This window comes from Oncorhynchus tshawytscha, linkage group LG12 (assembly GCF_018296145.1).
Source record: "Oncorhynchus tshawytscha isolate Ot180627B linkage group LG12, Otsh_v2.0, whole genome shotgun sequence".
NCBI classification, from domain to species: domain Eukaryota; kingdom Metazoa; phylum Chordata; class Actinopteri; order Salmoniformes; family Salmonidae; genus Oncorhynchus; species Oncorhynchus tshawytscha.
This window is the reverse complement of record NC_056440.1, coordinates 13,918,774-13,930,430: the sequence shown is the minus strand read 5'-3', so window position 1 is coordinate 13,930,430 and position 11,657 is coordinate 13,918,774. Positions and strand designations below refer to the sequence as shown.

At 43.6% G+C, this 11,657-nt stretch overlaps 1 protein-coding gene across 1 annotated transcript in view; it reads right to left on the bottom strand.

The window, feature by feature from the left end:
* Positions 1 to 11,322, bottom strand: part of LOC112262586 (protein Niban 2) — a 43,514-nt gene extending 32,192 nt beyond the window's left edge. The window contains exon 1 of the mRNA XM_024438214.2: positions 11,010 to 11,322. Coding sequence (XP_024293982.1) covers positions 11,010 to 11,064 — 55 coding nt within the window. The 5' untranslated portion in view covers positions 11,065 to 11,322. The remainder of the gene's footprint in view (positions 1 to 11,009) is intronic.
* Positions 11,323 to 11,657: the final 335 nt, after the last annotated feature.

The window sequence follows — 11,657 nt, the reverse complement described above, 5'->3', positions numbered from 1 at the left end:
GTCTGCTGGCAGGGTAGAGGGAGACTGTAAACGTAGCGTAGGGAGGAATGGTCTGCTGGCAGGGTAGAGGGAGACTGTAAACGTAGCGTAGGGAGGAATGGTCTGCTGGCAGGGTAGAGGGAGACTGTAAACGTAGCGTAGCGTAGGGAGGAATGGCCTGCTGGCAGGGTAGAGGGAGACTGTAAACGTAGCGTAGGGAGGAATGGCCTGCTGGCAGGGTAGAGGGAGACTGTAAACGTAGCGTAGCGTAGGGGAGGAATGGCCTGCTGGCAGGGTAGAGGGAGACTGTAAACGTAGCGTAGGGAGGAATGGTCTGCTGGCAGGGTAGAGGGAGACTGTAAACGTAGCGTAGGGAGGAATGGCCTGCTGGCAGGGTAGAGGGAGACTGTAAACGTAGCGTAGCGTAGGGAGGAATGGCCTGCTGGCAGGGTAGAGGGAGACTGTAAACGTAGCGTAGGGAGGAATGGCCTGCTGGCAGGGTAGAGGGAGACTGTAAACGTAGCGTAGGGAGGAATGGTCTGCTGGCAGGGTAGAGGGAGACTGTAAACGTAGCGTAGGGAGGAATGGCCTGCTGGCAGGGTAGAGGGAGACTGTAAACGTAGCGTAGCGTAGGGAGGAATGGTCTGCTGGCAGGATAGAGGGAGACTGTAAACGTAGCGTAGCATAGGGAGGAATGGCCTGCTGGCAGGGTAGAGGGAGACTGTAAACATAGCGTAGCGTAGGGAGGAATGGTCTGCTGGCAGGATAGAGGGAGACTGTAAACGTAGCGTAGGGAGGAATGGTCTGCTGGCAGGATAGAGGGAGACTGTAAACGTAGCGTAGGGAGGAATGGCCTGCTGGCAGGGTAGAGGGAGACTGTAAACGTAGCGTAGGGAGGAATGGCCTGCTGGCAGGGTAGAGGGAGACTCAGGCTCAGGGGTTCACCCTCTTCCAGAGAGAGAGAGTCAGGAGGGATAGCTGGAACCAGGCCAGGCGTAGGGGACAGAACAGCACCTGTGTTCCAGATGCCACTCTATTCCCTTAATAGCGCACTACTTTTACTCTGGTCAACAGGGTACCATTTGGGACGCAAACCACGGCTTGGGTTCTCCCATCTACTGCTCTGTGGACCAATCATATTCTAATACCACATAACCAACCCACAACCCTTCAGGACACAGCTGCAAACCATCCTTATCTACACTCTGTGGAGATACAATTATTCAGTATACCAGAGTGCTTACAAACAAGGGTGAATAGGTCAGTGATCTACAGTACATACGTCAAACTATAATTTCAAAATATGTATTTTTCATACAGCACTTCTACAGGAAATATTCTAATGTTCGACAATTGTAATTATAACTGGAGCAGAGATCATCTTCCTCTGATCCCATCTGTTCTGCATTGCAGTTATGAAATGTTTATTTTACTGGAAGAGAGTAGAGGTGGTTGGGGGAAAAAATTATGAGAGATAGCCTCAGATCAGATTAGCTTTCTAAAGACTGTAATTGAAGCCTCTGGTAAATCCATAAGGCAGTCAGTCAGTCAAAGAGTCTGGGGGGACTTGAGTCATAGGACCAAAGAAACAATCACTCAATGGATCTAATGGCTGATTTCATTTCTATAAACTGGACTAAAGAATTATGCTAAGGAACTAAGTCATGGGGAGGGATAACAGGCGGCAGGAGAACAGTACAGTCCACCATGAGCCACTCCCCATGGCCTTGAAACATAGACCTTCCATACCATCTACAACTCTTACATTCCACTTTCAGTCCATCCTTTGTGCTCCCACTGCCTCAAGAGTGGATCTAGCAGACACATTTAGGGCAGCCATTCATAGCTGCATCACTGTTAGTGACTCACAAACCATCCTGAACAAACATCCTGACTGACAACAGAGTACAAAACTGCACATTGCTGCACCACTCCCAGGTAGCCCAAATCCATCCAGTCACCAGACATATGGTATCTCAAGGTCATTTCCATCTGAAAGGACCCATGAGCACCAACAAGCAAAGTTCAATCCTAGCATGTCAAATGAAAATAAACATTTTAAAAAATGACTTAAGGCATATTTAAATTTTTCAACCATTTTCTATACTAAAAATGTGGAATAAGCAAAGGCTTTGATTTCTGGGGGGGTTCTTTGCATCTAGGGTGTTCTTCTAATAAGTGTGTTTTTGTCAAATGCTGTGTAAATTGTTAAAGGTAGTCCTTGTGCATAGAGTTGTATTGTTAGTTTAACTTTGAAAATCCATGGTCTTTGATTGGCATACATTTTAAGTGAGAAAAAAATTAAGAGTCTCAGCGTATTTCCATTACTATTGAATTTCCCTGAACTCAACTATCTCACAGATTTTGCAGCATCTGTGTTTGTGACAGCTATTCAGTCTCACGTAGTTCACCTCCTTTATGTAGCGAGTCTAATGCACCAACTTTCCTGCAGTAAAATTAAGTCTAAGAATGAAACAGACAAGTTACTAAATGTTGTTCAATTAAGCATTGAGTGATCTGTGAGGGTTGAATAGCCAGAGGTAGTAATATTGGACAGAAATAAGATGAAATACTGAGGAATGTCTTGGCAGTGGTGGGCCAGCTGGCCGACTTGGAAGGAAGTGTCTGTGGAATGTAACCTTAATATGAAAGCTCAGTCAGGGAGGAAAGAGTAAGTCCAGTGTCTTCATCACAGTGCTACTAACAGAACAAAACCTGGAAATGAGTTCAATGGTTATGGTCCCATTAAAGGGTTAGCGATGTTTGAACTGTTCCTGACGAAAAGCTTAACCTGGAGCTAGGAGAGAGAGAGGGGGCCTGGGTCTCAATGTTGGCCGAGCAAACTCTTCACTCACTGACAGTGTGACAATCAAATTCGTCGTATGTTGGGAGTGTGGAAAATAGTCACTTTTGAGAGCTTGTGACAGGCCTGAGGAGTACAAACCACAAGATATGTGTTTGTACGTCACTTGATTGAGTCACAGACGTGTCATGTTTGAGATGAGTGGCACAAGAATAGATATCCTGATGAAATCAGATGAACAGACAGGCAGTGTTTATCCCGACTATTATGATTGTAACAAGGTAACACAAAGAGCGCTCTGTGTGACTTTGGCAGACTTGATAAACACTACAGAGATTCACAGTGAGGTGTGAGTGGTTGGTTTGGCAGCATGACACAGCTGACATACTCCCAACACTGTCCTTTGAGTTACTCAGTTGTTTTGAAGGGAGACATGATCACATGGTGACAGGAACCAATGGACCTCTTGAGCAAAGAAAAACATGTATTCATCTTAGTCCATTATGCTTAGTAGACAGCATGAAGGAGCTGAACTGGCAGATAACACAGTCCCTGTTCAACTGGCCTCAACTGCCTTTCAGGCTACACTTGAATAAACTTCCCTGCAACTCATGTTCTGTGAAGGAACGTCTGGTTCAACTGAGAACTTCTCTGACGAAGCAGCCAACTCTCCGACCTTGTGTCTGTTGACGCTGTTCCCAAACTTCAGCAGAATCATATTGTGTGAAAACTGGCATACAGTATCATGGGCCTCAAAGTTGACAAGACTGGTTTCATAATCCCCAACTCCACTGTGTCCTAGAGGTCTGGAGATTGAGTGGGGGGAAACATGATGTTCAGATGGGTTGGGGGATCAGATGGGTGAGGGTTCTTTCTTCATGTAGTTAGGACTGTGGGCCGATGGAGTGTCTCTCTGTCAGAGTGGTGAGGGGGAGGAAGGCAGGGAAGGAGGTGCTGACTGGGCATGAGGGGCCATGTGGGGGAAGACAGCAACAGCTCTCAAGAACAGAGGGAAGACATGGAAGAACAAAATGAGCTGAAAGAGCACGCACAAAAACACTCGATCCAGGCCCGTGTCCTAATATGACACCCTATCGCCTTTATAATGCACTATATAGTAGGGAGGGGAATTGCCAGGGACCTCACGATAATTAGATGCCGATACAATATTTATTGCAATTCTCTTGATTCTATATTTATTGCAATTTGATGTCCCAAACGTATTGCTCACTATATGGCTGCTGCAGAGAGACGCAAGCCGTTTGACAGGAGGTGAGTCATCAGACCCAGATAATCCCGTGTCTACCAGAAGCAGTGCAGGACATCCATGGGTGTACTCACTGTCATCATTACTCACTGATGTAGATGGTAGAGCGATAGAAAAAGGATTACTTCTAACTGTACGGTCTTCTACTTCTATTGTATATACACTGAGTAAATGGGCTCGAGTTAAAACAGTGACATACACGTGTCAGCATACATTGCTATAATGCTTTTGATATAAAGAGGGCCAGTATATGGTTCTGTAGCGGCATTATACAGGACTGGCGACTAACCAAATTAGGAGGCACAAAATACCAATTAAAGTGGATCAAGAGGGCCCTAATTCAAATCACACATAATTCAGTCAGATACAATATGCTTTAGTGCACAGACTGAAGAGCATCCATCCTTCTGTGCAAGTGTACAGCCTGGCTACTACAGAGAGTTGATGGGGATACATTATTTCCTGTTTTAGGTAGGAAGTCCAGGTCAATGTTGTGTGTATAGTATACTACAAGGTTGATCTCTACACCGCTGTCAAGCAGTAACATCGGGGTCAATAGGTCAGCGCCCTATTAGCCTCCTTTATGTTCCCTTACATCCACTTTGATGGAGAAGAACTGATAGAAGAGCTGAAGAGACAGGTGAGTATCTGAAGTCCCATCTGCACAGGACACTAGTATTGCTATAGAACGTCTGTTATGTAATTATTACCCCGGTATGTCTGTTTTTCCAGAAGGCGATTCCGACGCGATTCGTTTTACCGAACTGCAAGTCATTATTTTTTTTCCCGCATTCACAATTGACCATTATGATGGAAGCCTGGAGGCTCTTCTAGGTGTGAAGATATTTAATATGTCTAGGGACATCCTAATATTGGCCTAATGGCCTTCAGTTCGGAGAAAGTCCAAATAATAATGCATATCAATAAGAACCGCAAACTGTAACCTACGCAGATATTTAATTAACTGACATTTGTCAATGTATCAATTCATTGACACGATATCGTCCACCTCATCTTTTAAAAGAGAAGAATGGCACTAGGAAGGTTGATATATTACAGAACAGATCATTCATCTATAGGCTATGTGCATAGCACTTTGTTTTAAGCATCAATTTGTTCTTAACCAAACTGAGTGCAGCACCTGTTCAACTGTAATATCCCTCAAAAAACAGGGATAACTATTCACACAGGTTAAGTATCATCAGAGTATCCCCCAGTAAAACGTATCCTGTCCGAATAGAGCTGCGTTACTGGGAGTCTAGCTGACACGGTGTTGTGGTGTTCATTCATTTGGAGTGTTGTCATGTCCCAGCCTAGGATAATTGTCTTGGGGACCTCAACAGTGCTGAGTCTGGGTAACAGAAGGGTTTCTGCATACCATCCTGTCCTGTTCCAATGCCTCACTGGAGAAGGCTGTTCTCAAAAGGCACTCTATTCCCTATATACACACACACAAAACACACCACACTGCTTTAGACCGGAACAATTCTTTAGCAACCACAGCTTAACTAAAGAAGTTGGTGGATTTTATGTAAAGTGCATGTTGAAAAATTCTACACACTACCTGTCAAAGGTTTTAGAACACCTATTCATTTAAGGGTTTCTTATTTTTTTTAGCATTTTCTACATTTTAGAATGATAGTATAGATATCAAAACTATGAAATAACATATGGAATCATATAGTAAGCAAAAAAGTTGAAGATATCAAAATGTGTTATATTTGAAATTCTTCAAATAGCCACCCTTTGCACACTCGTGGCACTCTCTCAACCAACTTCACCTGGAATGCTTTTCCAACAGTCTTGAAGGAGTTACCACATATGCTGGGCACTTGTTGGCTGCTTTTCCTTCACACTGTGATCCAACTCATCCCAAACCATCTCAATTTGGTTGAGGTCAGGTGATTGTGGAGGTCAGGTCATCTGATGCAGCACTCCACTCTCCTTGGTCAAACAGCCTTTACACAGCCTGGCGGTGTGTTGGGTCATTGTGCTGTTGAAAAACAAACGATAGTCCCGCTAAGCCCAAACCAGATGGAATGACGTATCGCTGCAGAATGCTGTGGTAGCCATGCTGGTTAAGTGTGCCTTGAATTCTAAATAAATTACAGACAGTGTCACCAGCAAAGCACCACCACACCATAACACCTCCTCCTCCATGCTTTACGGTGGGAAATACACATGCGGAGACCATCCAGTCACCCACACCGCATCTCACAAAGACACGGCGGTTGGAAACAAAAATCTCAAATTTGGACTCCAGACCAAAGGACAAATTTCCAGTCTAATGTCCATTGCTCGTGTTTCTTGGTCCAAGCAAGTCTCTTCTTATTATTGGTGTCCTTTAGTAGTGGTTTCTTTACAGCAATTCGACCATGAAGGCCTGATTCACAGTCTCCTCTGAACAGTTGATGTTGAGATGTGCCTGTTACTTGAACTTTGTGAAGCATTTATTTGGGCTGCAATTTCTGAGGCTGGTAACTCTAATAAACTCATCCTCTGCAGCAGAGGTAACTCTGGGTCATCCTTTCCTGTGGCTGACCTCATGAGCCAGATTCATCGGTATTTTTGGACGCCGATTTTTTATTATTATTTTTTTTACAACTTTATTTAACGAGGCAAGTCAGTTAAGAACACATTCTTATTTTCAATGACGGCCTAGGAACGGTGGGTTAACTGCCTTGTTCAGGGGCAGAACAACAGATTTTTACCTTGTCAGCTCAGGGATTCAATCTTGCAACCTTAAGGTTAACTAGTCCAACTCTCTAACCACCTGCCTCACGAGGAGCCTGCCTGTTACGCGAATGTAAGAAGCCAAGGTAAGTTGCTAGTTAACATTAAACGTATAAAAAACAATCATAATCACTAGTTATAACTACACATGGTTGATGATATTACTAGTTTGATGATATTACTAGTTTATCTAGCTTGTCCTGCTTTGCATATAATCTATGCAGTGCACATTCGTGAAAAAGGACTGTCGTTGCTCCAACGTGTACCTAACCGTAAACATCAATGCCTTTTTTTAAATCAATACACAGAAGTATATATTTTTAAACCTGCATATTTAGCTAAAAGAAAGGTTAGCAGGCAATATTATCCAGGTGAAATTGTGTCACTTCTCTTGCGTTCATTGCAAACTAATTTGCCAGAATTTCACGTAATTATGACATAACATTGAAGGTTGTGCAATGTAACAGCAATATTTAGACTTAGGGATGCCACCCGTTAGATAAAATACAGAACGTTTTGGTTGTGGAAATGATAGTTTCCGGATTCGACCATATTAATGACTTAAGGCTCGTATTGTTGTGTGTTATTAAGTTATAATTAAGTCTATGATTTGATAGAGCAGTCTGACTGAGCGATGGTAGGCACCAGCAGGCTCGTAAGCATTCATTCAAACAGCACTTTCGTGCGTTTGGCCAGCAGCTCTTCGCAATGCTTCAAGCTTTGCGCCGTTTATGACTTCAAGCCTATCAACTCCCGAGATTAGGCTGGTGTAACCAATGTGAAATATCTAGCTAGTTAGCAGGGAGCGCGCTAATAACGTTTCAAACGTCACTCGCTCAGAGACTTGGAGTGGTTGTTCCCCTTGCTCTGCATGGGTAACGCTGCTTCGAGGGTGGCTGTTGTCGATGTGTTCCTGGTTCGAGCCCAGGTAGCGGCGAGGAGAGGGATGGAAGCTATAATGTTACACTGGCAATACTTAAGTGCCTATAAGAACATCCAATAGTCAAAGGAATATTAAATACAAATGGTAGAGAGAAATAGTCCTATAATTCCTATAATAACTACAACGTCTTACCTGGGAATATTGAAGACTCATGTTAAAAGGAACCACCATATGTTCTCATGTTCTGAGCAAGGAACTTAAACGTTAGCTTTCTTACATGGCACATATTGCACTTTTACTTTCTTCTCCAACACTTTGTTTTTGCATTATTTATTTGAAGCTAAATTGATTTTTATTGATGTATTAGAATTAAGTTATAAAAACTATGAATAACATTATGTTATTGAATTCAAGTAAAAAAATGTTTAACTCTGTCTTCCACAGACAAATATAATCACATATTTCTCAGGGCACCACGGAGCTTTAGAAAAATATTCCAATGGGATAGTCCCATAGACTGACTCACACACTTACACCCTACTGCCAACAAAAGCAGAGGGAGAGTGTGTTTTAATGTTTGATTTAATGTGTGTAATGGCATAAACAGGGTAAATGGGCCCTAACGGGATTAGCCTAGATGTGTTGGACCATGTTGCCAGTGAGATAATAGCTAACCCGTGGGTGTTTCTGCTACCTGTTCTTTCAAACAGACCTCTGTCCTCAAAAGGGTGTGGGTTGGTGAGTGAATGAGTGAGAAGTGAGAAGTGCCCCGCCTCGCCAGGCCACGCAAAACCTCCCTTTTAGCAGCCCACCACTCCCCACAGTGAAACCCGACAACAACCCTGCCTCTTTCTGCCACAAGGAAACATTGCACATTAGCATTTCTGGTATTCCAGCCCACACCCACTGACCAGTGATTCACAAGTTACTTACAAGGGCATACTCCTGAACATGCCACCAACTAAACAAAGTGAACACAATCTAAAACAGGAAAGGAATGGTTAGTGGTGACCTCTTTCGAGAGATTACTGAAGACAACAATAGTCATGACATTCAGTCTTGAACAAGGCCATGGAGAGAGAGAGAGAGAGAGAGAGGGCAGGAGACACACACACAGCACATAATGAACACTTCAGGGCTTGAAAGAATACCTTGGCATCTTCAGGCCTTTGACACCCAGTACCCTAGAGCCTAGGAGACTACATGCAGCCCAAGGTCAGAGTTTCCCAAGGCCCAGTCAGAGTTTCCCCAGTCACAGGCACACATGCTTTTTTCATGCATTCCTGCAATTCCACTTATGATACACAAGTCTCTGGATTGGCTGGCCAAGACATTAAAAGTATCACTTCAAATCCTACAACATTGCTGCCTGGTTTCCCTCTTATCTGCAAGGACCACTCCCTCAGATGCTTCCCTGATCAAGGTATAGGGGAAGACTCATCTTCAGTCAAAGGTTTCCCCATCCTTCAGATTTTCACTGGTAGTTCTTCATATTGATTTATATTGTCTGCAGCTTTTCTTATGAAAATGTCCATAGAACGGGAATGCTGGAACCGATTTTGATACCGGACAGTAAAATGCTCTGTGCCTGAAACCAGTGAGGTTCATCTTCGGGTGAAGATGCTTTAAATACTCAATGAAAAACATAAGCATTGATGTGTTAAGCTAATCATTGATATTGAACGTCAATGTTGGGAGCATACATTCACTCATATAGCCCACCACACCCTCCTAAATCCCTACGTCTTATTCCACTATGATCAAGGCCCATCCTCTCAGCTGCCAGACTGGACACGTTTCTACAGGCACATCCATGAAACTGTCATACAGGCTGCTGCACAAGAGCCTAATCAGACAGTCAGATAAAACTCAGTTCGTATGCTCATCCTGGCCACATCCTGGCCTCATTTACAGTCTCAGAAAAAATAAAAGTATAAAAGTAGAGCAGGTAGAGATCTTCAAGTTCCTCAGTGTCCACCTCACTAAGGATCCATCATGGTCCACACACACATCAACACAGTCATAACATCTCTTCCCCCTCAGGAGCATGAAAAGATTTGTCATGAGCAATCAGATTCTGAAAAAGTTCTACAGCTGCACAATTGAGAGCATCTTGACTGGCTGCATCACCACTTGGTATGGCAACTGCTTGGCATCCGACCACAAGGCGTTACAGGGGGTAGTGCGTACGGCCCAGTACATCACTGGGCCAGAGCTCCCTGCCATCCAGGACCTCTATACCAGGCAGTGTCATAGGAAGGCCCTAAAAATAGTCAAAGATTCCATCCGTTATCTCTGCTACTGAATGGCATACAGTACCGATGCACCAAGTCTCAAACCAACAGGACACTGAACAGCTTCTACCCTTAAACCATAAGCCTGGTAAATAGTTAGTTCAATAGTTAACCAATAGCTATCTGCACTAACTTTTTTGACTCATCAAATACACTGCTGCTATGGTTTATCATTGTCACTTTATCCCTAGTTATATGTACATATCTACCTCAATTACCCCATACCCCTGCACATCAACTCAGTACTGGTAGCCCTTGTATATAGCCATGTTATTACCTCATACCCCTGCACATCCACTCAGTACTGGTACCCTTTGTATATAGCCATGTTATTACCTCATACCCCTGCACATCCACTTAGTACTGGTACCCTTTGTATATAGCCAAGTTATTGTTACACATTTTACTTGTCTATTATTTCTCTATTTCCTCTCTCTCTGCATTGTTGGGAAGGGCACCTAATACTATAACTGTTAGTCCACACAACATGTGACAAATACAACAAAACATTTTTTGGAAAAAAGTAACAACTTTCCCCCTCCTAAGCCACGCCTCTGTGTTTTACCCCAATCATGCTCTGTTCAGGACTAGGAATAGGCTATATGTGGTAATACTACATTGTGGGAACTGGACTGGAAATTGAATGGATGGAATTACTTCCTATATGACAGAAACGAACGTGGTGTAAACTACCTCTGGCTCTTCATGCGGGCACCCCAGGGAACTACAGTGTTTCCCTTCAGTGCTACATTAAATTGTTAGCAACATTGACGTTGAAGGCTACTGATCAGTTTCACAGTTCTTATTCACCCGTTTATGATCCGTCGCCACACACACACACACACACACACACACACGCACGCACGAGAGATGCGTTACTGTGGTAAAGGCAAACATTGACAAAATCCCAACCCGCCCACTCACCTGTAAGGATCTCCTGCTTGCCCTCAAACAGGTGGCTCGAAATCACGTCTCCCACAGCGACAAAATGCAACTTCGCTTTTACCACAGTAACGCATCAGGGTGTGTAATCCCAACCCACCCACTCACCTGTAATGATCTCCCGTTTGCCCTCATCCAGGTGGCTCGAAATCACGTCTCCCATAGCGACAAATACAATTTAATCCAATGACAACTCTCCCGTTCTTTTCAAATGCAAATGGAACACACAAATCTACCAACACAGAAACAAATTAACACAGTAACAACTTTGAACTCTGGTGCCTCCTTTCGCACCCTTAGCTAAACCGCCAACATAACGTGATTAGTGAGATTGGAGTACGAGCGGGAAAGAGCAGAGTTGAGTTGAGCACAAGGCTGCAGTCTATTATTTCGCATTGAGAGAGTAAGGGAGACACACCCTCAATGTGAGTTCATATGCCAGTGAGGGGATTTGATTAATGCCCCGGGTGAACCGGGTTAGCGCGTTGATTCCATTCGTTTTGGAACAGTGCTTCCTCCCGGGCGTGATGGCTAAGGTTAAACACGTGGAGTAATGAGTAACGTCAGTATAACATTATGCAAATCATTGGTAGGATTCTGTTTTCACATGCGGAAGTTTTTTTATTTAGATAAAATGGCTTGATCTGCCTTTCCAATTAAAACGAGTTTAAAAATGCAAACATAGGCCTATATTTTTGGAAAAGAGATGTATATTTCTGAACGATACATCTTTCTGCCTTGTAGCATACGCTATTG